This window comes from Callionymus lyra, chromosome 17, assembly GCF_982586985.1.
Source record: "Callionymus lyra chromosome 17, fCalLyr1.hap1.1, whole genome shotgun sequence".
Classification (NCBI taxonomy): Eukaryota; Metazoa; Chordata; class Actinopteri; order Syngnathiformes; family Callionymidae; genus Callionymus; species Callionymus lyra.
In genome coordinates, this window is record NC_141834.1 from 5,273,933 (window position 1) to 5,301,675 (window position 27,743).

Consider the following 27,743-nt stretch of genomic DNA (forward strand, 5'->3'; position numbering starts at 1 on the left):
TTGAATATTGCAGATCATTTATTTGAAAGAAAGAGAAAAACAACCCCCTGGAAAGAAGTGCTGCTGTTGGACAATCACGTGTCTTTAAAACACTGAATCTTATTTCATGGAAGACTCAAACATAGTTGAAGCTGGTGATTTATTCGATTACATTCATGACCATGGAGATGCTGAGTTAACCCTTTCATCAGTGTGGTTCAGGGCTGCTGCAGTTATGTCTGGAGACTTCAAAATAATAATTATAACAATAATACGAATTTTGGGTACCTGCCCTGTATTGTGTCCCTTTTGTTACAACTTCCGCAGCTTTAGTTTTCAAATACACAGATAGTTATGGACGATTGACACATAAAATTTAAACCGACACATTGATTTTTTTCCATTCTTTAACTGATAACAAGAGATTTAAAAAGAATAGCGGTACGATAATACGGTAATATATCCTCGTGATACTTTGATCTCGGATATATCGATATTTCATCTCTCAATAGACTCTTTAGAAAAGAATACATTAGAATATTTTAGCCAAGTTGGAAGTAAAAAATAGTCCCAAACTTCACTACAGTAAATGGTAAAAGTTTGGACATTTTTAATTTTGGTATTTTAGTTAAAGAAGAAATACATAACATTTGAACATTTTCATGGTTATTTTATAAACACTTTATCTCAATATATCAATATCATGATATTTAGTTATCAGAATACATATCATATAGTAATTTCCTTCCCAATACTCAGCCCTTCCAATAAGTTAATGTGAGTAAAGTGATGTAAGGTGTCGTTAATCTTGACCACGAGATTTAATCTCAAGTCATGTGACCATTTCGTCACACCTCCGATTGCCAGCTTGTGCGTGATTGACAGCATTGTAGATTGAATTTTTGATCAAAAGCGGAACATTCATGAACAGTTTGAATTTAGCATAGATTGTCATATGTATCATACATCTATACAAGAATGTGTGTATGACTTTCCTCCTGTCTTAACAACTCCAATACTGATGTACATATATTTTCACAATTTCATATTCAATTCAATTCATAGTTAAACATATATATATATATCAGTAATTGTCTCAGAGAATAATTAAGAATAAAGAGCGCTTGTTGAATCACATTTATATAGTTCACAGTTTCACGTGAGCTTCTCTTATAGTACACTTATTAAACACATTAATATTTAGAAGGAGAGAAGACGCTATGGAGTCATAGTCATAGAAAAAGTGAGTTTCTGAAAGTATGTTCCAAAGCTGTTTAGTTACTATAAAAAACAGAAAAATAAAAATGGAAAACGACTGTCGATAACTACCTGTATTGCATTGAAGCGTCTCTGGGGGTGAGAGTTACTGAGTGCACTTGAAGGCTGCAGCATCACGTCCAGAGGTCACATGAGGAACGAAGGAAACCATGGCACGCTGTGTGTTGTTGCGTCTACAGAACTACACAAAAAGTCAGCGATAACAAAGTCGGTCTGAAACACTGTTAAGGCCTTTTGTAGATTCTGAGCTGGTTTTTTGACTTTGAGTGGAAGAAAACGAGTGAGTCGCGCCAAGTACAAACATTTTGGTACGTTAAGTGCTGAGTTTCATTATTATATGTACAGTGAGTGACATAAACGGTCAGAATATATGGCTCTGTGTCAGCTACAGTTGATTTATATTTCTAAACGTCAGTGCAGTGAGACACACGCTTGTGTCAGCTCCAGTTAAAAAGTGCATGCTGTACAAAAAAGAGAAGAAAAGAGCTTAATATGTTACTTCTGTCGCTCATCGATTAATAGAGAATATATATTAATAGAAGCTGCTGTGAGTCCACAACGAATTGTTTGTTCCAGCCTGAAACAGCTAAAGTGGTGACTTTCTGTTGCTATGAAAGCAGCTTTGTGCAAAATCCCATCGGTTGCCTCAGATCTCCTCAGGGTTGAGGACTTATCAGAATTATTTACTAAGATTCTCCAGCCCTTCTTATGGCGGGTGCAACACCACCCTCGTCCAGCAGAGGGAGCCAAACCAGCGCTCCTCCACGATGCTTCAGCAAGAATCGCCGGAGGTCAAACAAGGAGGTGGATTATCACTCATCCCTTTTTTTCAAATGAAGAGACAAAGCCTGGCAGAAGAGGAGGCATTAAGGGATGTCCTCTCCTCCTCCTCCTCCTCCTCCTCCCTCTCCCTCCGGCTCCTCAGCGTCCGGCTGTATTTGGGACTCGGATGAGCTGTGCGAGTACAGCAGGTAGTTCCAGCGGGCCTTGTTTTTGTTCAGGTGGGTCATCATGGTCCGGCTCAGGAGGCTGGGCTCGGTGAAGCGGTGCCACTCCTCAAACAGAGGCGCCACGATGTAAGAGATGAAGCCTGGAACACAAGCGGATCGTGAGGGTTTCATCCATCGATGGCGGGTCTCAGAGCTACTGACCGATCTGGATGGTCGGGACAGAGTCTGACTGCTGGTTACACAGAGGACTGATCTCCAGGTCGAACTTCCTCTCCAGGTCACCTGGATTAAGAAGACGCAATTTACAAAACAACAAAATTCTATAGTATTAGATTATTATGGCACGCCGGCAAACAAGGTCTTGTACCAAATGACTTTTAAATCTTTACCTCATGACTGTAGAATTGTTAAAAATTATGAATTGAGATAAGTTGCAATTTAAATAATAGACAGATACTGTACATAACTTAGGAAAAACACATACAAATCAGATGGAATTTTCAACTTTATGAGTGCCTGTGAAACTAAATATTTATTTACGGTTCTTGACATTTAACTCTTCTTCGTCAAGTTTGCTAAATAATAAAGATATGATTTGATTGCAAATAAGAGAGTGTGTCAATATTATGAGAGACCAAAATAGTAATTAAAAGTCAGTGATGTCTGTAACATTAAAAAAATATATATATATATATATTAAAGGACCTATTTGCAGGTATTAGAAATAGTTTTTGTCTCCCTCTGGTGTCAGAATAGTGTAACTGCACCGTCATACATAAATCATTTTATTTGTTTTAATTCTGCCTGTACATTTGTTTACTCAACTAGATAAAGGTTTCTTTTTTATCTATAGCTAGAGAGTTCTACTACATGACTCATGAGTGTTTATAATTAAACTTATAATTTCAGAACAAATAAGATACTAATAATAACAACAACATTTTTCATAGAGTTCATTTAGTTTTATAGATCTATTTTTGATACATTTCATTCTGTTTTTGCATGATTGACTCTGATGGCTGATAAGAAATGCGGAGGGATTCAACTTGAACCAGTCTGGTCTCAGTCCACTCACCCTGTCGATAGAACTCCTCACAAACCCTCTCGCTCCACTGCTTGCTGAGCTGCCAGACCCGACATGGGTTGCAGACGTCGGCACACTTCAGAGCGATCTGGAACATCAGCGGAGACTTGAACCACGCTGCTGAAAACACTCTTCACTATCAAAGCAGCTACAGCTGCTCACCTGCAGGATGAAGTGTCGATGTGAGGCCAGCTGCAGGTCCAGGTCCTGGTTGTCCAGATGTTCCCTGAATGTCAGCAGGAACTCGTTCTGCCTGCTGATGTCAGTGGCCAGGATGAGCGAGCCGAGCTGCTGCTCTATATCTTGCCTGGAGGGGAACGCATGTCAAGGTCGAGGTCAGTTTTTTTGCCTGCTGTCACCTGCAGGCTTTTATTTATAGCTGAAGACACATGAACGTGGTCATGCTTGACTTTTCCCTCAGACAGCGAGCGTCTCTGAGAGTTATTGCTCTGTCGCTTTTGGGGTCAAGATCACTTTGGTGAACTTTTTTTTGTAGGTTCCTGCACTTTTACATCATGTTCTATGAACGTATCTGCCTGAGGGGATTTACTGTAATCTCTGGACTATCAGTCACTTCTTTTTTTCACACTTTGAAGCCTGAGATATATATAATGATGCGACAACTGTATAGATTTGAACAGGTCAACAGCCTCCAGGTGGCGCTCTAACAGCAAGCACAGGAAGACGATTTAACTTTTAACTGGTTTTGAGGAGTCTTTTTTGTAAAAACACCCTCATAAAGGAAAACACTTAAAGGAGTTTGATCTGGCTGTTGAAGAAGGAAATGGAGATGCTGCTCTTAAACTTGGCTTCTATGAATTGATGGGGAGACGTTGGAGACGGCAGCGTAAAGAACTTACTTAATGCAAAAAGAAGACAAAAGCTTTCATTAAAATTATTATTAAATACATTTTATGCATTTATTATCATTATTATCTAGTCGTCTTACTGCCGAGTTACAACAACTATACTATAAAAGCTATCATTTAATAAAAAATAACAACCACTTATCATTCTACGTTAACACATCTATAGAGAGGTGCAGCTCATACATGTAAATACTGTATCTGTTCTTTTGACATGTAGTTGGTAAGACGCAAATGACGGTAAATTAAATTCTTAATAAACATTGATAAAAGGACAAAGGAACAGATTATTAAAAAACATTTTTTTTAAATGAGTTAAGAATGAAGTTAGTAAATTAAATCGGCTTCCGTGTGAGTGTTATTGTTAATTTAGTTTTCTGTCTCTGGAATCACAGATGGTCAAGAGGTTTAACTCGGGTTTGAGTCACTGTTCCTCATTTGTTATCATGAGCCAACAAGGCTTGAGTGATGAAATGTGTGTAATTATTCTTAGTCTTATAAATTAAAATGATATTAGGACCTCGGAGGAGGTATGCACCTCTTCAGTGCTTTTCTAGTTTATTTTTAAGGCCTTTTCAATGTTTTTTATTTTTGATGACAAGTACACAAATCAAATATTAGTGTCAGAATAATTTGACTTTTGAAATATATTTTTTAATATTTTTAAATATACCTACTTTATGTACATTTATCTGAATACAAAACATTTTTATCTTATTTCATAATTTTATTCTGTACTGCCAACACACAAAAAAAATCCCATGTTGTGTTTAAAATACAGTCAATAAAAGTAGTTAAACTGATGTTTTTGCAACATTAGAGAATAGCTTTTAAATTATTACCCACATTTCTCAAGACAAAGAAAATATTCGGAATTTAAATATTTATTAAAAGCTTCTTGTTCTTACGATATATCCGCAGGAAGGTGTGACAGGAGTCCAGACTCGCGCAACATGCCCACCGTGGATCTCCAGTGATGACTCTCCAGCACCGACGTGTTCTTCGAGAAAGAAAAAAAAAAAAAACATCTTTAGGAGAGACATTTTTGTACGTGGACAGATTGTTCCACCGACAAGCCGATCTACCTGGTAGAGAGAAGCCAAGTGGTGTCTGGTTTTGATGAGGAACGGCTGGTTGACTCCAGGGTGGTCCACATCGTGAGCGGCAGCAGCCAGGAGACCGAGGAGCACATCGAGAGGGCTCAGCTGCTCCACCAGCTGCACGAAACCAAGTAAATTTAAGTAAAAAAAGGGCTTTTCATCCAGAAATCCGATGCTTTTTACATGAAACCGGGAACTTTAGTCATCCAAAGGTGATAAAGAATAAGAAAATCTCATTTTTGATATAATTAATATTATATAATTATTAAAAAACACAATAAAACTATCAAAAACAGATGATAATTTCTATCAGACATTATTTTAATGATTATTCAAGTGGACAGAAGGACAAAATGCAACATTGATCCGCACATCTCGCCACCAGGAAAATCCGTGCATGAGATGCTGTCAATCAATTCAATTTATTAGTCTAAGTGCTTTCAACAAAATAGGTTCATCACAAAGTGCTTTGGGGAGCAACAAAGGACAGGAACACAATCACTGTGATAAAGCAAAGACGTGGAGACGCTCAATCTCGTCCGAAAGGCTTTAGGGATTTCAGCGCTCGGGAGGCCGGGCAGCTTGTCAAAGTCAAAGCCTCCGTGTGTCTCAACCCACCTTGGACTCCTTCAGGTAGCAGTACATGGCCTGCGTGACATCGGCAGCATGGACGGCGTTGTGGTAGGGGTTTTGCGAGTGGTAGTCTTCTTGCACCATACCTGACGCAGGGAGACAATGTCATGTCAGACCAGAGACAAAGATGGGAACATCCTGTTCTCACTCCTTCAGCAAATACACTTGACCTACTTTGACATTAATCCCAGAAAACAAAATCGTGTCCAACGACTGGCTGTTGGACGAATGATTAAAAAAAAAGCTTAAAACAAACAGATTTACAATTGAATGATACAAGACATGACTGTGTGAGAATTCAGTTTACCTTTAGGCATTTTTAGTGGTGAAGTCACATGTGTTAATTCGTGTTTGAACATTTTAACATGTCATTGCCTCCCTGCTCTGAGGTTCGTTGTGTTATTGAATGCCAATTTTGGTGACAATAAGTAAGGGCATTACTGATTTAAAATCCTACTTGTCTGAGTGGAAACTAGGCATGTATCAATCCTTCTTCCTCTGTTCCCGTGCTGACTAATAATAATGTTTCTAAGTAATTATTCCCACTGAAAACCATCCCTACATACACTAAAATTAAAAAACATGAATTCATGGAATACAGAATATTAAAAAATAGATATTATTTATATATTATTTAAAATATTTGTTTGGCATCCCGTTATATTTTGTTATTGTCTATCCGTTCTTATGTCATTTGCTTTATGACAGAGCAGGCAGGCTCCCACGAGTGGCAGGTTCTTCGCATTGAAAAGCAGCATCTTTTCCCAGAACAATCTGCCAGAGTATTGCGTCTCCAGACCATTTGCCGCTGAGATCCCGATCTTTAGCCGTGCCCTGCCTTTGTTCTGAGTGCCTGCCTTTTTGTTTTGTTTTTTCCAGTGTGGATACGTTTTGAATTTTCTATTTTTTAGACGTTGTTATTTGAGGCGTTTGGAACTTTTCTCCAAGGATATATTGATTGACTATCGTGTCATGGTCCCTGTTCCTGAGACTTTTTTTTGGGCACTTTCTGTTCCCTTCTCCTGCCCTGTATTTTCTTTGTTGACAGTCGGTGAGGGGGACTACCCCGGCGAGACCACAGCTGCAGACAATCCCTCTTTAAAGAGGGAATGTGGACCTGTTGTCGGTGTCAGTATGTTGCTACTCTTCACCCTTCTGTAATCTGCTGACTCCTGTGTGCTTCGTTCATTGGTTGTTAAGAGACTGAATCCTGAATCCTGACTGCTTTTCTGTCAGCGCTTTTTGTTCCTCATTTTTTGGCGAGTTTTTCTTTAGTTCTAATATTTGCCTTTTTGTGTTCTAGCGGCTCTCGCTTTCTGTTGCCCCTCGTCGGCTACTTTTTGTTTTTTCTATGGACAATTTTCATGATGGACTGTTATTTATCCCCCTCTAGCGGATGTTTTTGGTTTTGTACTTGTATCTTTAAAAATTATATTTGTATTTAATTCTACCTTGGCTTGTGTGACTTTATTACAATCCGCTTCTGGGTCACCACTAGTGACAATTGAAACTAGTGACGATTGGTGAAAAGAAACTAGTGATGATTGGTGCAAAGAAACTAGTGACGATTGGTGAAAAGAAACTAGTGATGATTGGTGCAAAGAAACTAGTGACGATTGGTGCAAAGAAACTAGTGATGATTGGTGCAAAGAAACTAGTGATGATTGGTGCAAAGAAACTAGTGACGATTGGTGAAAAGAAACTAGTGATGATTGGTGCAAAGAAACTAGTGACGATTGGTGAAAAGAAACTAGTGATGATTGGTGCAAAGAAACTAGTGACGATTGGTGCAAAGAAACTAGTGATGATTGCTGCAAAGAAACTAGTGACGATTGCGGCAAAGAAACTAGTGATGATTGGTGCAAAGAAACTAGTGACGATTGCTGCAAAGAAACTAGTGATGATTGGTGCAAAGAAACTAGTGACGATTGCGGCAAAGAAACTAGTGATGATTGGTGCAAAGAAACTAGTGACGATTGCGGCAAAGAAACTAGTGATGATTGGTGCAAAGAAACTAGTGACGATTGCTGCAAAGAAACTAGTGAAGATTGCTGCAAAGAAACTAGTGACGATTGCGGCAAAGAAACTAGTGATGATTGCTGCAAAGAAACTAGTGACGATTGCGGCAAAGAAACTAGTTACGATTGCTGCAAGGAAACTAGTGACGATTGCTGCAAAGAAACTAGTGACGATTGCGGCAAAGAAACTAGTGATGATTGCTGCAAAGAAACTAGTGACGATTGCTGCAAAGAAACTAGTGATGATTGCTGCAAAGAAACTAGTGACGATTGCTGCAAAGAAACTAGTGACGATTGGTGCAAAGAAACTAGTGACGATTGGTGCAAAGAAACTAGTGACGATTGCGGCAAAGAAACTAGTGACGATTGCTGCAAAGAAACTAGTGACGATTGGTGCAAAGAAACTAGTGACGATTGCTGCAAAGAAACTAGTGATGATTGCTGCAAAGAAACTAGTGACGATTGCTGCAAAGAAACTAGTGACGATTGCGGCAAAGAAACTAGTGACGATTGCTGCAAAGAAACTAGTGACGATTGCGGCAAAGAAACTAGTGACGATTGCGGCAAAGAAACTAGTGATAATTGCTGCAAAGAAACTAGTGATGATTGCTGCAAAGAAACTAGTGATGATTGCTGCAAAGAAACTAGTGACGATTGCTGCAAAGAAACTAGTGACGATTGCGGCAAAGAAACTAGTGATGATTGCTGCAAAGAAACTAGTGATGATTGCTGCAAAGAAACTAGTGACGATTGCGGCAAAGAAACTAGTGACGATTGCGGCAAAGAAACTAGTGACGATTGGTGCAAAGAAACTAGTGACGATTGCTGCAAAGAAACTAGTGACGATTGCTGCAAAGAAACTAGTTACGATTGGTGCAAAGAAACTAGTGACGATTGCGGCAAAGAAACTAGTGACGATTGCGGCAAAGAAACTAGTGATGATTGCTGCAAAGAAACTAGTTACGATTGCTGCAAAGAAACTAGTTACGATTGGTGCAAAGAAACTAGTGACGATTGGTGCAAAGAAACTAGTGACGATTGCGGCAAAGAAACTAGTGATGATTGGTGCAAAGAAACTAGTGACGATTGCTGCAAAGAAACTAGTGACGATTTCGGCAAAGAAACTAGTGACGATTGCTGCAAAGAAACTAGTGACGATTGCTGCAAAGAAACTAGTGACGATTGCTGCAAAGAAACTAGTGACGATTGGTGCAAAGAAACTAGTGACGATTGCTGCAAAGAAACTAGTGACGATTGGTGCAAAGAAACTAGTGACGATTGCTGCAAAGAAACTAGTGACGATTGCGGCAAAGAAACTAGTGATGATTGCTGCAAAGAAACTAGTTACGATTGCTGCAAAGAAACTAGTTACGATTGCTGCAAAGAAACTAGTGATGATTGCGGCAAAGAAACTAGTGATGATTGCTGCAAAGAAACTAGTTACGATTGCTGCAAAGAAACTAGTGATGATTGCGGCAAAGAAACTAGTGACGATTGCTGCAAAGAAACTAGTGACGATTGCGGCAAAGAAACTAGTGATGATTGCTGCAAAAAAACTAGTGACGATTGCTGCAAAGAAACTAGTGACGATTGCTGCAAAGAAACTAGTGACGATTGCGGCAAAGAAACTAGTGACGATTGCGGCAAAGAAACTAGTGATGATTGCTGCAAAGAAACTAGTTACGATTGCTGCAAAGAAACTAGTGACGATTGCTGCAAAGAAACTAGTGACGATTGCGGCAAAGAAACTAGTGATGATTGCTGCAAAGAAACTAGTGATGATTGCTGCAAAGAAACTAGTTACGATTGCTGCAAAGAAACTAGTGACGATTGCTGCAAAGAAACTAGTGACGATTGCGGCAAAGAAACTAGTGATGATTGCTGCAAAGAAACTAGTGATGATTGCTGCAAAGAAACTAGTGACGATTGTGGCAAAGAAACTAGTGACGATTGCGGCAAAGAAACTAGTGACGATTGGTGCAAAGAAACTAGTGACGATTGCTGCAAAGAAACTAGTGACGATTGCTGCAAAGAAACTAGTGACGATTGGGGCAAAGAAACTAGTGACGATTGCGGCAAAGAAACTAGTGATGATTGCTGCAAAGAAAACTAGTTACGATTGCTGCAAAGAAACTAGTTACGATTGCTGCAAAGAAACTAGTGACGATTGGTGCAAAGAAACTAGTGACGATTGCTGCAAAGAAACTAGTGACGATTGGTGCAAAGAAACTAGTGACGATTGCTGCAAAGAAACTAGTGACGATTGCTGCAAAGAAACTAGTTACGATTGGTGCAAAGAAACTAGTGACGATTGGTGCAAAGAAACTAGTGACGATTGCGGCAAAGAAACTAGTGATGATTGGTGCAAAGAAACTAGTGACGATTGCTGCAAAGAAACTAGTGACGATTTCGGCAAAGAAACTAGTGACGATTGCTGCAAAGAAACTAGTGACGATTGCTGCAAAGAAACTAGTGACGATTGCTGCAAAGAAACTAGTGACGATTGGTGCAAAGAAACTAGTGACGATTGCTGCAAAGAAACTAGTGACGATTGGTGCAAAGAAACTAGTGACGATTGCTGCAAAGAAACTAGTGACGATTGCGGCAAAGAAACTAGTGATGATTGCTGCAAAGAAACTAGTTACGATTGCTGCAAAGAAACTAGTTACGATTGCTGCAAAGAAACTAGTGATGATTGCGGCAAAGAAACTAGTGATGATTGCTGCAAAGAAACTAGTTACGATTGCTGCAAAGAAACTAGTGATGATTGCGGCAAAGAAACTAGTGACGATTGCTGCAAAGAAACTAGTGACGATTGCGGCAAAGAAACTAGTGATGATTGCTGCAAAAAAACTAGTGACGATTGCTGCAAAGAAACTAGTGACGATTGCTGCAAAGAAACTAGTGACGATTGCGGCAAAGAAACTAGTGACGATTGCGGCAAAGAAACTAGTGATGATTGCTGCAAAGAAACTAGTTACGATTGCTGCAAAGAAACTAGTGACGATTGCTGCAAAGAAACTAGTGACGATTGCGGCAAAGAAACTAGTGATGATTGCTGCAAAGAAACTAGTGATGATTGCTGCAAAGAAACTAGTTACGATTGCTGCAAAGAAACTAGTGACGATTGCTGCAAAGAAACTAGTGACGATTGCGGCAAAGAAACTAGTGATGATTGCTGCAAAGAAACTAGTGATGATTGCTGCAAAGAAACTAGTGACGATTGCGGCAAAGAAACTAGTGACGATTGCGGCAAAGAAACTAGTGACGATTGGTGCAAAGAAACTAGTGACGATTGCTGCAAAGAAACTAGTGACGATTGCTGCAAAGAAACTAGTGACGATTGGGGCAAAGAAACTAGTGACGATTGCGGCAAAGAAACTAGTGATGATTGCTGCAAAGAAAACTAGTTACGATTGCTGCAAAGAAACTAGTTACGATTGCTGCAAAGAAACTAGTGACGATTGGTGCAAAGAAACTAGTGACGATTGCTGCAAAGAAACTAGTGACGATTGGTGCAAAGAAACTAGTGACGATTGCTGCAAAGAAACTAGTGACGATTGCTGCAAAGAAACTAGTGACGATTGGTGCAAAGAAACTAGTGACGATTGCTGCAAAGAAACTAGTGAAGATTGCTGCAAAGAAACAAGTGACGATTGCGGCAAAGAAACTAGTGACGATTGCGGCAAAGAAACTAGTGATGATTGCTGCAAAGAAACTAGTTACGATTGCTGCAAAGAAACTAGTTACGATTGGTGCAAAGAAACTAGTGACGATTGGTGCAAAGAAACTAGTGACGATTGCGGCAAAGAAACTAGTGATGATTGGTGCAAAGAAACTAGTGACGATTGCTGCAAAGAAACTAGTGACGATTGCGGCAAAGAAACTAGTGACGATTGCTGCAAAGAAACTAGTGACGATTGCTGCAAAGAAACTAGTGACGATTGCTGCAAAGAAACTAGTGACGATTGCTGCAAAGAAACTAGTGACGATTGGTGCAAAGAAACTAGTGACGATTGCTGCAAAGAAACTAGTGACGATTGCGGCAAAGAAACTAGTGATGATTGCTGCAAAGAAACTAGTTACGATTGCTGCAAAGAAACTAGTTACGATTGCTGCAAAGAAACTAGTGATGATTGCGGCAAAGAAACTAGTGATGATTGCTGCAAAGAAACTAGTTACGATTGCTGCAAAGAAACTAGTGATGATTGCGGCAAAGAAACTAGTGACGATTTCTGCAAAGAAACTAGTGACGATTGCGGCAAAGAAACTAGTGATGATTGCTGCAAAAAAACTAGTGACGATTGCTGCAAAGAAACTAGTGACGATTGCTGCAAAGAAACTAGTGACGATTGCGGCAAAGAAACTAGTGATGATTGCTGCAAAGAAACTAGTGATGATTGCTGCAAAGAAACTAGTTACGATTGCTGCAAAGAAACTAGTGACGATTGCTGCAAAGAAACTAGTGACGATTGCGGCAAAGAAACTAGTGATGATTGCTGCAAAGAAACTAGTGATGATTGCTGCAAAGAAACTAGTTACGATTGCTGCAAAGAAACTAGTGACGATTGCTGCAAAGAAACTAGTGACGATTGCGGCAAAGAAACTAGTGATGATTGCTGCAAAGAAACTAGTGATGATTGCTGCAAAGAAACTAGTGACGATTGCGGCAAAGAAACTAGTGACGATTGCGGCAAAGAAACTAGTGACGATTGGTGCAAAGAAACTAGTGACGATTGCTGCAAAGAAACTAGTGACGATTGCTGCAAAGAAACTAGTGACGATTGCGGCAAAGAAACTAGTGACGATTGCGGCAAAGAAACTAGTGATGATTGCTGCAAAGAAACTAGTGACGATTGGTGCAAAGAAACTAGTGATGATTGCTGCAAAGAAACTAGTTACGATTGCTGCAAAGAAACTAGTGACGATTGGTGCAAAGAAACTAGTGACGATTGCTGCAAAGAAACTAGTTACGATTGCTGCAAAGAAACTAGTGACGATTGGTGCAAAGAAACTAGTGACGATTGCTGCAAAGAAACTAGTGACGATTGGTGCAAAGAAACTAGTGACGATTGCTGCAAAGAAACTAGTGACGATTGCTGCAAAGAAACTAGTGACGATTGGTGCAAAGAAACTAGTGACGATTGCTGCAAAGAAACTAGTGAAGATTGCTGCAAAGAAACTAGTGACGATTGCTGCAAAGAAACAAAGAAAACACAGTTTGTCGTTCTGTTGTTTAAGTTCTTTGTGACCCTGGTCTGCTTTACAAATATAAATAACTACACTCACAACGTTACAGGCATACAAACGAAAAAAAAACCTTGTTTGGAAACTGATTATTATACACTGAAGACATGTGAGAGAATTAGATGAAGTGTTGCTTCTTACTGAGAAATCTGTGCAGCTTGACCATGTCCAGCTGAAAGTGGTGGATGAGACCGTAGACGTTGAAGAGATGACACATGAGGGTAACAAGGCCGTTACCTGAGTAAAGAAGAGTTACAAGAATGATCACATTCTTCTGTAAAAACAACTTTAATAAGTTTGTTACCATTTGTAAGACGATCAAAGAGGAAGATGTCAAAGTTCCACGTGCCGACTTTGGATAACATGTGCTGTGAAAACAAACAAGTCACACAGTTAAAGTCACGAATATCTATTTATTTCTGTTCATTTGTGCGTCTTTACCCCAGCTTGTCCCACGTAGTCGTCATCCAGTAAGTATAGAGACTCCGGGGTTGTGGGTACTAAACCCCTCAGAAGTCTGGAGGCATGGCAGTATCTCTGGAAGCTCAGAAGACGCTTCAGCTTTTTCTTTGTGCCAGTCTCAACCTCCCCCTGCTGGACACTGGCTGGTATAGCACACGATTCAATTAGTTTTATATTTTAATAAACATACTTGGGCCTGCATATTTAATAATAAATAATAATGATAACGTGATTATATAGGTGCACACATTACTCTCATACCATTTATTAATTATATCGTTGATTAAAAACATTATTAAAATCATTTCAGCATTTAAAGAAGTATTTGTCAAAGAGAAAAACATTTTTTGACGCGGATAAGAACTCCCTCACAGTATGTTTTTATTCAAACCCTTGCGGTGATTCATTGATTATTGGATCAGTGTTCCAAATAATAATGTGGAATTTTCGTGCGTCACGATTTTGTTTGAACTTTGAACTTTGACCTGGTTTTAACTAGTTTAACAAAGTTTCCTCACATCACAAAAACAGATCTAAACAGAGCCGCAACATTCAATGTTAGACATGAACCGAGACTTATCAAGTTCACGCGCACAATACTAATAAAACGGTCGCTGAGGTCATGGATTACTGTGGTCACATAAAAACAAAATATGTTGTGAGGATCGTTTCACTGCTTGTTACTATTTTTATCTTCAAAACTAATTATGTGAAAGATTGTGTTTTTCTGAACAAGTCTTGAATTGATTTGTTGCTACTTTCATTTAAGTGTTCATGTAACTCAAGTGCTTCAAATCTAATTTACTGGTTTGATGCTAAGCTCAGGTCAAAGTTTAATAAATAAAGGAGAAACTAATAACAAAAAAACATGTATCAAAAGTCAGATAAACACTTTCATTCTTAATTAATTTAAGGTTATTTTTACTTGATTTAAATCTATGAAAAATGTGTTTATTATTCTGGTATTTTGCAGCAACAGTTGGTGCATTAATTCTTCTGTGCAATAATACTGGAATGTACATGTTGATATTCATATTTAATATTTATATCTACATATACAAATATATATATATATTTTTTTTTTCAACTTGTGTTTATTGTAATGATCTTAGACATTGACACTGTCTTTTAATGCTGTGTACGGAGTAACTGCAACTAAAAAGAAATTTGCCTTGATGGAAAAAATATTTCTGATTTTGAATGGGTTTAGAGCAAACTTAAGCACCAATACGTAAGATTGAGAATATTGTTTCTGGCTCCCCCAAGTGTCAGAACCGAGTTATTGCATATTGCAGCTTACTCCGTGAATGAATCTACAGAACAAGAGAAAGGTTCTTGTTGCGTTGCTTTCCAGTGTCCTGGATCAGTCATGACTGTATACAATTAAAATAAATCAATAAATTAAATATAAATGAAATAATTAATGATATTACTCAAAATGTTACGTATTGTATTATTATCTATAGAGTTCGTAAATGTGTTTATTTCAAAGGACTCATTTATCATTTTCATGTAATTACTGAATGATAAACTTTTTTTTTTTTATTTGACAGTTATTACTACATGTTTAATATCAATGCTGCTGAGGGTATTTTTGTTCATCAGGCTGTCAAGTAAAGCCACACAAAGGGTTCTTAACGTATTTAAAAACGTATATATTTTTTTAGGATATGTAAAGTGTTAGACGAAAGAAAGATTATAACATTTTTATGGTGTTTTGAAGTTTGATCTGTATTTATAAGACATTTTTATTCACGTGTATGGCTTCTTACTGCTGCTGCTCGTGCGCCATGCTCTACTAAGACACTAACATTGGCTACAATAATACACATAAATTAACTAAGAATAAAATATTTTGTTAGGTGAAAAAGAAAATATATGATAACAATAGGAATATGTGTGTGACTGTGTTAAAACAACACACATATGGTTAAGTGACAAGATGAGATTAAAATAAAGAAATATATAATTATGGTTCTTGCTATTTGTTCTAAAATCATTCCCATTGCAGCTTAAAGACCCTCCGCATTAAACCCCTGAGGCACGAAGGCTATACATTGAATATATATCATAGAGAAGAGAGCGAGGAGTTACTTCTGTGGACGTGCAGGTCGATCAGTGGGTAGGATCCTCGTCGCTCGGCCAGCAACACACCAGCATGATGAGTGCTCAGTCTGCCATCAGCTGCGTAAAGAACAGAGGGACAGAGAATCATTTGTTGTGAAGATTGATGTTCTTGGCAAAAACAACATGTATTGCAACTTGTTATACTAAAGTTTGTAAGCAAACGAATGTATGAATCAGTGTCTCTTGCGAGAGCGGCCCGGCGAGATTTGGCTCACGACGCCGGGAGAGCGATTAACAAGCGAGGTGTTGATGAGTGGATTCTGAGTGGAGCAGACAGCAGGGTGACCGGAGGACAACCAGTCTGGTTGTTCTCTGCTGCCGCGGCACCACAAAAGGGAAACAGATGTTGATTTGTGTCTAAATATGTTCCATTAACAAGAATATCTTTGACGTAGAATCATCAGACCATCATGCTTGTGCTCAGGTTCCAGAACTACTTGTTCCAACTTTTGCTTCCCTGCTGAGTCCTTGAAAAATTCATTTAAAATCATGGTCACAGTTTTTCCACTATAGAGTGCTGTCCCGATATTTTATTATGATTTGTATATATTAGATATAATACATCTCCATTAATCTCACTTAAAAAAATCTAAACTGACAATATATTTTTTTTAAATATTATGTACAGTGACCTTGGGTGTCCAGAAAATGTATTATTGGGATTAGTATAATTATTATAAATAAACTTTAATTACTGTGGCAGATCAAAAATTAGATCAATGATTAAAAAAAGTATTTTTTTCATTGGAACTGACAGTTACTGTTTAATACTTTAGTAATTACCTGCATTGAATTAGGTCATTTGACACATAACTAAATAATTAAAACCAAAGAATATTTGGAAAACAATGCTTGATTAAACAACTATTCTTTTATTTGAATGTAAAGTTGTGGCAGATAAAAACATCAATATATAAGAAACAGAGTAATTGTTCATAACTACTTAATTAATTACAAATGATCATGTACTTTGACACCACTAATTAAATCAAAAATCTTGTTGATCAACACCTATTTTTATGTAAATGTTTAAATGCATTTTAATTCATGGTTGTGAAGGATCAAAACATTGATAATTGTAGTTAATTAATCACGTAATTTGACAAATCCAATTAAAATGTGGTGAGAAAACAATACTTGATTATTCATATTTAAAAACTGAGCTTGTTATTGTTTGAGTAATTAATCGTAAAAATACATCCAGTAAAACCCCCAAAATTGGAAAAACAAAGCTTGATTAACACCTATTTAAACGTGATTTTTTATTTTTTTATTGAGATTAATTTAAAAACTCTACATCACATGAGTCACTACATCAAACTCAAGGCTCGGGGTCCAAATCTGAACCTTTAGTAATATTTTATGAGGCCGAATGGTTGGATCAATACTAAAGTAGAATAACATTTGCCTTGACTTCGTTATCTATCAAGACGCCGGTGTTGAAGATAAGATAAGGAATTCACTGGGAGTGTGCGAGGCAGATATGAATAAGATGGATCGAACCTCCGACAAAGAAAAGATAACATCACAATCACACTGATGTGCACCTCCTGTTTAAGTTGGACACCCCTGCTCTACATTGTCGTTAGATTAGAGTGTGTGTATAAATGGTTTCTCTATCTGTCGCCCTAAACAGCTGGGACAGACTCCTCAAAATAACACTTTGTATCTCCCCTTAGTTAAAGCATTTGATCAACAGAAAGGTGAGTATATGGAAGAAGAAGGAGTAAATAAGTAAATAAATAATGCATACTTTTTATCCATTCACATTAAAAATGGTGTTGTTCACGTCAACGTTATCTTAAACAAAGAAAAGGAGGATGAATAATTCAGACGTCGGACGTGAAGAAGTAGAGCGTGATAGCTCCTCGACTGCACATAAGAAGATAAAAACAACTCGACTGATGGCGGTCTTGTCGGGACACTGCGGTGGCCTTAAACACACCTTCGCGTGCTACTGAGGACGAGTCGGTACGGCATACATTAAACATACGAGGGGGAAAAGGGAATCGTTCCCTATTCATGCATGTCTGATCAACACAAACAGCTTGAAGGTACTGACTCAGCCAGGGAACGTGGGGGTGAAACGTCCCGCTGCCCTAGTTTTCCCTCAGAGAGAAGATGAGAGAGGAATTCTTTTTTTTTTTATCCACTTTTCTGGCAGACAAAGAGAAGGAAATCCATCATCTGTAAGGAGGGGGGGTATCGCTACGATCCCCATCTCTACCCTGAACAAACAAACATCATCATATCATCCTCTGGCTCTCCTCCCCACCGCTGCATCTCATCTATGCTCACTTCATCCTTCCCTCCTCCAGCACCTGGCGACCATCTCCAAATCCTCCTCCAAAAACCCTCGGTTGTCAACATCTCCACTCAAGCCTGTTTAACAAACCTCCACACGTCTCTCTCTCTCTCTCTCTCTCGCTCAGTTGCGGTAAATAGGTCATTGTCTCTGTGCCGCAAAGAATTGGGTCATTTAAGACGGAAACGTGAACGAGGCGTTTGAAGGAGGAGATTAAAACATGTGGCGTCATCCCACTTCAGTAGCAACACGGAGCTCAGACGATTGATCATGAGGACCTGGATTTTATTTGTCATTTCGGACATGATGGTGTGGGTGTTTACGTTACTAATTGTGCTGGAGGTTTTGTGAGATGAATGGAGCGGCTGAGAGTTCAGTAGATCCAGCAGCAGCAGAAGCTAGCCACCACTGGACCACGTACAACAGCTGATGTTTCCTGCTGCCTGCAGCTGCTGCTTTATCCCGACACATCCATCTTCACAGCTGCTGCTACTGTCTGTACACAAACAACTTTGGGTCAAAATTGAAGGCTGTGTTTATTTCAAAACCTGTTCAATATATAATAATATATGAAAATATATTATTATATTATTATATATATATATAAAAACAGGTTGCTGATTCATCAGAAGCCCTATTATTGTGTTACGAAAGCAGTTAATGCACCATTTTTTTGTGATCATTTGAGAAATATTCCTGTTCAGTAGCAGTGGAACATCACAGTGCAGTGTCCATTAAATCTTTTAAACAAAGATTCAAATACGAATGAACATTTATTTGAACTTATTCCCTTTTAACAAGCCTCTCAGTAACAGTGACCTGAACAGCTCCTACAATGCTTTGCCGCCCAGCAAACCAATCAAACCTGTGGATGACTTTAAACATGGTAAGACCATGGGTGTTCATTGTTTTGTTCGCACCATACGTAAGGCGGGTGTGGCAATAAGTGCCTCCCACTTATTTATTTTAAAAAAGGTCAACTAATGTCAAACTCTAACTCTCCTGACTCACTTACATGTTTCAAATGTTGAAGTCTTCCTCTCCAAGATGCAGTAAGTCTATCACCATGACCATACATTAAAGCTATTACTTTATAAAGTTCTCCCCCGTCTGAAATCTCGACGAACGAGAGGTTACGAGAGCGGAGTCCATTATGATGTAATAATGGTCTTCACTCCTTCTCCAGCCACCTGTAATCACGCCCCGCTTTGTTTATAAAACGAGTCCTTTGGAGGTGGAGACCTCTGGGGATTGGTGACGTGCAGTGACAAACCTTGATGCTTGACCAATCACAGCAGAGTGCTTGTGGTAAACAAGGTTCCATTTCCAGAAACATCAAGTGTGTTCAGTGGGCGGGGCTTAAGCACATTCTCTAATGTAAATATTTCAATGAAAATAGAGTTTTGTAAAAACAGACACATACTGATGAGTACAATAGAGTCAAACATCTATTTAAGACACACTTAAATCAACACCAGAAGGTGTAGTGAGTTGTCGTGAAGAACCACTGCATTGTGTTTCCCGTCAGTATTATTATCTAAAATTCAGATTAAGATGAACAAAGGCTTTTGTTGAACGCTCTCATGTTCAACCGTGGATGTGTCAGAACACAGTGTTTCCAATGCTGCTCAAACAAAGAGGCAGCGGCGTGTCATCGTCAGCATGAGGTCATCAGTGGCAGAAAGGGAAAGTGTGTTAATCCAGCGTTTACGCCTCGTGAATCACCGCTGGGTTGCTCACAGGTGTTCCTCCTTGGAGTGAGTCACCATGACTTTCTTAAACAGGTACAACAATAGAAAGTAGGGTTTGCAGGGTTCACCATTGTCTTTTAATCCACAAATTATGATCACATAGGAATTCCTTTATAATAATAATTACTACTTATTTACTATCTAACTATAGTTTTTAACCACTAAGACTGGGCTGTAACAGAAGGAATCTAAAAATATTCCTCTCTTTTTTTCCCCTCACTTCATCTCCTCCATCTCTGAGAAAACCAGCATCAACAATGTTGACAAAACATCTATACTATTATTAATTTATGATAGTTGTTGTTGGTGAGAGAGGAGACTGAAGACATCGAGTCAGAAAGTGCATTTTATACATATATATATAAGTATAAGATCAAAACTCTAAATGTATTTTTCTAGCTGGACTTTTGCTTGTAAATAATTGAATCCTCAAATCCTTTAGAAAGACTTGTTTACTTTACTCTCTTTTTTGTTTTTGATGGATTTTCTTAACTAGATGGTTTATTTTTATCTCCAAAAAGCCCTTAAGGATTTTGTTTGTGTAAATAAAACTAAAGTTAATTCATTTAAACTCCCAAAAACACCATTTTAAGCCCAGTACTATTTGTTGATAATGACATGTTTTGTGGCGAAAATTGATGTTTTTCATTCGGCTATCTTGGAAACAGAACACATGATGACTAAAAGAAAACACTAACACTTCAATCCCTTAAAACAATATATTATTCACAACTTTGCTTGTATCGCTCTGAGGTTGTAATCCTCTGCATATTCAAATGTTACATCACTTACGATGAAGCATCAACAAACAAGAGAACTTGGTGTCCCTGACGGACAGATGGATGATTCACACTCATCGCTGCAGATCAGCAGATGGTGACAAAGCTTTATTGAGTCTACACTGGCTTAAAATAAAAAAAAAGAAGAGAAAATCCACTGTTTCACTCATCCAGGTTGTCTGAACTGTCCTTCGCCTCCAACCCGATGTCATAAACAGCCCGATTAAAATAAACAACCCCCGTCGTCCAAATGAGATAAAGCGAAGATTCTCCCGTGAGAATTTTAGTTAAGGCTAGTCCTGGGATACACTACGAAAACAATCGTCGCATCAGAGAGAACAGGATGTGCCCAAAACCCCAAAACAAGGTTAAGAACACCATAACGGCTGATTGGAAAGTACATGAAAAAAAACATCCGACCAGACGTGTTCAAGAATTCATACAGTTATCAACTTGAGTGTGAATAACCTTGGAGCTTGTTTACCTTCCAGATGTACACTCATGTCCTCCTCCTTCACCTCCTCCGGCTCTGCCTTCCTCCAAGTACTACTCTCACTCGGGTCCGGGACTTGGTTCGCTGCCTTCCGGGCCCTCCAGGCTGCCCTGAGCTGCCGGATCAGCGAGGGCAGTTCCAGGGCCAGGGATAGGCCCCCGCAGGTGACCGGAGGTGTCCTGAGTGGCCCCCAACCTGGTGAGCTGGGGGCCTCTTCCTGACAGACCGCATCCTCTACCTCCACTCCGAGAGTGGGGTCCCTCAGGCTCAGATCGGTGCCCCAAAGACCCTCCAGCACTGGCATTATCACGGACTACTGAGGGGGGCGAGGGGTCACTAAAGCGAGGGATCAAAACTTTCAAAGACGACTTTAAGAAAAAAGAGTCCAGGAGACAAAGGGGAGTTCTAAGGCAAGGTAGCCCTAGAAGAGAGGATGAAAAAGAAAGTCTGGATGTAGGACACAGTGATGAGGATGCTCAGAGATACAGCCGCCGAGCGAAAGACCGCATTCAAGGCAAGTGAAGAATCCGTGCGATGATCCCGCCTGTCGGAGTGAACGGCTGATACCCTGCTCTCGCCTTCTGCCGCATTCTCTCTCCCACTACACAGGCTCTCCCGCCAACGTTGTTGTGGAGTGGAAAAGCCCCTCCTCTCGGCTCGGTGGAGCTCGGAGGCTCACTCTCTCTCTCTCTCCCTCTACCTATGCTCGGCTCGGCCAATGAGCGACGCCGACGGAGACGAGAGAGGCTTTGGATTCACGGCCGAGCCTCGGGTTCGACGTATACGTGAGGCTTGAGGTCATACATTCAGCATGTGATCTCAAGTGTGTCTGTGTCCAACGAGTGAACAGATCCATATAATACACCACATCACTTTTACTGATCTCCGTTCTTTCCACTTATTTATATAACTTACTAGAGCACATAGGACTCCAGTCATATCAACATTAAATACAAGTTCTTGTTGATAACAATTTAAAAAGATCTGGAGCTTCTTAAATACTTAAGTTAAGTACGATAAATCTAATTACCTGACCAGGAATATGTGCTGATTTATGCATACTTAGTATAATCAATCAAAGGTTTTCAATACCAGTACTGATACCATTACCTTCACTTTGATACATGTTACTGTTCAACACTTTTTGTAATTCCAGCTCTAACATTTCTCACAAAAGAAAAAATACCAGTTGAAACAGTATGAATCTTGAGCGTTGGTACATTTCCACTCTGAGCTGCTTCTTTTAAAAAAAAAAACAAGGTCCAGGTCAAATAAACACTTGCTAAAGAGTCACAAATTAATCTGATGTTCACTTTCATTGTCACTCATTTTCTTCGGAAAAACCCGATGATTACGTGTTTGTACTGAAACTTTGCACCGTCAGAAGAAGCGTGTTTCGATACTCAGTACTACTAACTGCATTTCAGTTGATGCTACAAAATAACCAAAGTTGGAAACCCAGTCCTATTAGTACTTTAATGATGATATTGCACAAAGTCATTCAAGAGTTCAAGACCTTTTCAAGAGTACTACGACTCTAGACTTGACTCAACCAGACTTGAGAACCATTGCCTAAGTTAACACTTGTCATTCAAGGTTTCGGGGACCAAAAAGTCAATTTATGTGGCCCCTAGGAAGCTTGGCTCCAAATCAAATAGATGAACGTTCATGTTGATATCCTGAACTGTTACGAAATTAGTGCTAAAATAAGAGATTATCATAGAGATCAACGGACCTTGAAGGAATTGGATCAGAAAAAGTACAATATCACAGATTTATACTGTATAAACATTTGGGCCCCTTTTGTGATTGAGTTTGCCCAAGTGGAGGACGAAGCCATCACTTCTTAGGACTTTCACAAACGCAAACACATATTTAAGAAACTTTAACTCGAAACTCCTGCCTTTCAATATTGCATTATTTGTGCACGGTCAAGGACAACTTCTCAAAAACACTAGTGGGTTCATTTCAGGACAAAATATCAAATTATGAAGTTGATCATTCTTCAATGATGAGATCAAAAAAACAGCAGTCAGGCTATTTTTCTTTTCAAACGCTTATTCATCTCAGGTCATGGGAGTCATTGATATCGTTGACATATTTATTTGTTGGAAATCCCCAAACTTTAAGCGTCAGTATCTTTGGTTACACCATGAAAGGGGAACATTTGTGGCAAAACCGATGTTTAATATTTTTTAAAAAAAAGAAAAAAAGAAACAGAGTTGGTCTTGTTAGCTTAGCTTTATTCTAGTTTTCTTAACAGGTTCTATTTCTAGTATTTATTTAAGTTTTTCTGAGTTGTTTGTACTTATTTCATAACTATATTGGCCAATGCTTATTTAAAAGTGTATTGGAAACTTTCCGTGATGTTTTAGTCTAATTAAGGCCAGAATTCATGTCCACACGTGGAACTTCTTAAAACATCAGTCCAACAGCTATATTTGGTACGGAAACCCAGTAACACATATTCACAGAAGTTCAACAGTAGCTCATTGATAATGGAGGGAGAATCACATCTTATGCATTACAACTGAGAATTGGGGGAAGGTATTGAACCCATGGCCTTCCAGCACCAAGGCTCTTGTTTGTGCAGCCATTTTCAGAAATTCTAATGTAATATTCTAGGAATATTCTTTTTTAGGAATCATTAAGTGTGTTCATTCTGACTAGTGAGTCTCGATGGCGAAAGGAAGTAAGATAATCAAGGAAATGGAACGAGTCCGTGTAATGTTTAATTATATAGTGACACTAACCTAATATTGAGGAGCACATTTAATCCAATAAGGTCCTGCCATTTTATATAGATTCAAGTTTCACGTGATCACGAAAGAGTTTGTATAAAATTAGTTTATATTTGACCTACTTTTATGAAAACTCTTTCGTGTAAATACTTTGCCTAAAAACGATTGTCTGTCGACGTTTTCATAAATAGAACAATTACATGGTTTTAGGTTAAATAATGAACCGCTTTGTTTGTGTTTAAAGAACAAAACATCCAGGCACTGCAGGACAACATGGTTCCACTGGTCTAATGTTTGTATGTTATTTTGGGTGGGGTACATTCACAGTGTTTTCATGACATTATTGGATTTTTATAATTGAATTTCATTAATAAAAATGTGGCTCATCCAGCTGAAACTGGTTAAAGTGCTACAAAGGTCAGCTCTGAATTGTCCACACACTCACAGGTACAAAATATAATCCTGATACTTGAGATCCTGACCTAAATAAAAATTCAACATCAATCTGGTTTACCTTCTGATGTTGCGTAACTTTAGTTTCTACTATGTATACTTATTTTGTATGATACTTTTAGAGGAGGCTTAAGTTCCTTGGAGTTAAGTTTTGTTTATTTAGTTTACTAAAAAATCAATAAATGAAATAATCATTGGAAAGTTCTGGTTTAATCCTTTTTAAATGTTGCTTAGCAAAATTTCTTACATTGCCATGGATTTAGACTTATCAGGATAAACTGATTTCATTGTTTATGTCTGTTATGTCACTGTGTAAAATCACCCATAATTCCACATGTCAACCCGGATTATATAATTGAATGGCATAGAGACGGCTTCTCAGAGATCTCAATAAAATGTTCTTCTGAGAAACAGTCACATGGTGACAAAAGTACAGAAACAGGGAAGAAGAGACACAATGTTGCTCACAGCCTAGAGCGTGATTAAATACACATATAATTCTTTGTATCTTCGTAAGTGACAATGATTGTATTCTTACATGTTTATTAACATAAGTATAACTTAATTAACCTCAAATTACTTATTACTATAAGCAATAAAAGCACATTTTTAATCGTCAATGATTCCCCAAATCCTACACTTCCATCAGGGGTTGTCAGTCAGTAGCGAGTGGTCGACCAGCAGATCTCAAAGGTAGCGAGATCACAAAAACATATATGTAAAGAATATAAAAATGATTAAACAAACTGATGTAAGATGATCAATGAAAACCTTGAGTTTCTCATACAGTTGTTTGGAAGTCAAAATGACAGAAAATTCAGGGATGATTTCCAAAATGTTTGGTGTGACTTAAATTCATGAAAGAAAACAAATAAACTTTTTTAATGGTGAAAAATAGCATGTTTTCCAACGTTTGCTGCTATAAATATCCAACTTGACTCATGTCTACTGCCTTCATTAGAAGTGCATCATCTATTTCAATATAATCTGACATGTATTAAAGATATATTCTTACCCAGCATGCGAACTGGTGTAACATTCTGCTCCAGATCCTTAAATGCAACCAGTCCACACCTCTGTTGAGAAAAGAGACACTTTGAATTAAACCACACAAATCCTTTTTTACATTTACGTAAGTTCACCTAAAAATAATTCACATATATTATAACTCAATTCACACACCAAACTTAATGATAAATAGTAAAATGGATTTTTTTTTGTGTGTAAACAAACAATAATTTGTTTGTTTCTTTAATTTTGAATTATGACCATTGTTCTATAATTTTGTTTTGTAAACAGACACCGATGCCTCTCAGCAACGTCGCCCAGCGAGTGAGACGGTTTTGTTTCCGTGAGGCGAGAGTGGCATCTGCCGCCCTAGAAGTGACACCCGTGAGTGGAAAGTGGGTCAGACACTATCAAACGATAATCACATGACAGCCGCTGAAGGCCGGAGACAAGGCTGCGTTTGTCCTTCGTTAGGTGTTCTTCTTTTTCTTCTAATCAATGGATTTACTCTGAAATACTCTTTGCAGTGACTTCAAGGACCTCTTCGGATTAAACATGAGACAACAAACAGAGCTCTATCTCGCACGTAACCTGTCCGGTTTTTTTTTTCCCCTGATAAATCGTCAACAGCCTTGACCCCCTCAAGTACTTTGGATCGCGCTGACTCAGCTCTTTCGTTTGCACGAATCAGGTCAAGTATTGTCGTATAAAGTTTGTGTTTGATCAAATATTTATGGAATGTACACCCCGACGCACGGAGAGCGAACGAGCTACAGAGTGTACTGAGTGCAGATATGAAGATAATAATAACAAATTCTTGAAGTTTTTATTTTTCACTGCTCTGTGTAAGAGAAGGGATTTTAAACATTCCAGATAATATTTGATTAAGTAATATAGACAAGAATATTCTTTACTCATTTTGTGCAACAGTTAAAAACTCTATTGCCGGTTATAAAATCAACAGTTTGAGAGAAAAGTTACTGCCCAAGATAGAAATGTTGGATAATGTAGGAACATTTTTTCTCACTGCTATTCATGTAACCCTTTTACAAAGTTACATTTATACGTTTATATGAAGAGAGATACAACCTTTATGACCTCCACCTCAAAACTGTTAGAAATAGCAGAAGTAAGAGAGAGAGTTTTGGTCGTAAATGTGTCAGGTTTTTGTCGTTGCATACGAAGAAAACACCCATAAACCAACTTCCATGTGATGCTGTGCCAACGCCAAAGAGCCATAGAAGAATCAGAGAAATATGTTTTATTTATAGATCCTTTGGTGATTTTTTAAAAATAAATTTGAACACTCTGATTTTGCAACAACTATATGTTTGAAATAAATAATTAGAAAGTGTGTTTTCATATAATTACATTTGGATTAAAATGTCAAACACATCAATCTGAACTTTTATGCACATTTGAAGCATATTTTCACACAATTAATGATACATATCAAATGTTTTCTACACTCGCTCTCAAAGGTCGTTTTATTGTCTCCTTATTATAAAGTCTACGGTTTCAAATCATCCACAAAACGTTCTCTTATCAAACCTCTTACAAACACACATGTTGGCACTTAACTTTTTTTTTTTTTATCATTTTACCGATTATATATCTGATATATAAGTGAGTGTTTTAAATACTCTTTAAGTACAGTTGAGTTTTCTTTTTGTTTTCCACCTGCTGGATCCTGGACAGTGAACACACATGGACAACCATTTATAAATAAAAACAAATTGAAAGTTTTTAGTTATTTTTAACGTTTGTAGTGTTGATTATGTATTTAAAATCACATTTATAACATAATACACACACTACCACGAGATGCTGACATATTATGCTGAAAGTTATATAAACTAATAATGATATTTATGCATTGAAACTAAAAGAAAATGCATTGAAATAAACATGCTTAACAGACTTATTAACGTTGTGTGAAGCAGACATATATCTGGAGGATTGAAGGCCTGTGTTGGTGAATGAAGGTAAGAAGCTGAAGGACACACAGAGGTGTAAGACAGGTGCAGAGAGACAACATACCTCCACACTCACACAGGACATCTGTCACCATCCTGATGCTGATGCTTCTCTGAGACTCTCCTCACTCGCACTGCACACGCGGCGCCGGAACAAGACTTTCACTTCAAATGAATTCAGAAAATATCCATACAGTGCAAACAATATTAACAGAAAAAACCAACTGAATTCTTAAGTTATTCCGCTGCAGCAACTGCAGACATGCATGATGACGTAGGCTGCAGACTAGCGGGGTTACGTAGCGCGTCACATGATGAAGTGGACCAATCAGCGCTGAGAGTCAAGAACATTAGTATTCTTGGTGGCGTTCTCCGTAATATATTAATAAATACCTGACCAGAAACACTTTTAACGTTTTTATATCGCTGGGCTTGGAGCACATAATCCACTAAGGTCTTGCTGGAATTTATATAATAAATAAAGGAAGTAAAT

General features: G+C 38.3%; 1 protein-coding gene across 2 annotated transcripts; it reads right to left on the reverse strand.

The window, feature by feature from the left end:
• On the reverse strand, window positions 1-27,385 carry LOC148062219 (3',5'-cyclic-AMP phosphodiesterase 7B-like). Of its 2 annotated transcripts, XM_087813267.1 has the most exons (13): window positions 27,315-27,385; window positions 25,282-25,342; window positions 15,712-15,801; window positions 13,597-13,760; window positions 13,460-13,523; window positions 13,297-13,392; window positions 5,876-5,976; window positions 5,243-5,374; window positions 5,066-5,157; window positions 3,454-3,598; window positions 3,283-3,379; window positions 2,409-2,489; window positions 1-2,347 (listed from the first exon to the last, which is right to left on the reverse strand). In XM_087813267.1, exons 1-13 carry the CDS (start codon window positions 27,333-27,335, stop codon window positions 2,124-2,126), a joined length of 1,368 nt encoding a protein of 455 aa, XP_087669393.1. In that variant the 5' UTR covers window positions 27,336-27,385; the 3' UTR covers window positions 1-2,123. The 2 variants fall into 2 exon arrangements, with proteins under 2 accessions (XP_087669393.1, XP_087669392.1); XM_087813266.1 differs by lacking the exons at window positions 25,282-25,342; window positions 27,315-27,385 and adding an exon at window positions 21,064-21,609.
• Window positions 27,386-27,743: the final 358 nt, after the last annotated feature.

Coding starts and splice junctions, on each gene's coding strand:
- LOC148062219 (XM_087813266.1), bottom strand. CDS start 21,376: ATGCCAGTGCTGGAGGGTCTTTGGGGCACCGATCTGAGCCTGAGGGAC. Junction 13,524..13,596: donor ACTACGTGGGACAAGCTGGG/GTAAAGACGCAC, acceptor TTGTTTTCACAG/CACATGTTATCCAAAGTCGG. Junction 3,380..3,453: donor ATCGACACTTCATCCTGCAG/GTGAGCAGCTGT, acceptor CTGATGTTCCAG/ATCGCTCTGAAGTGTGCCGA.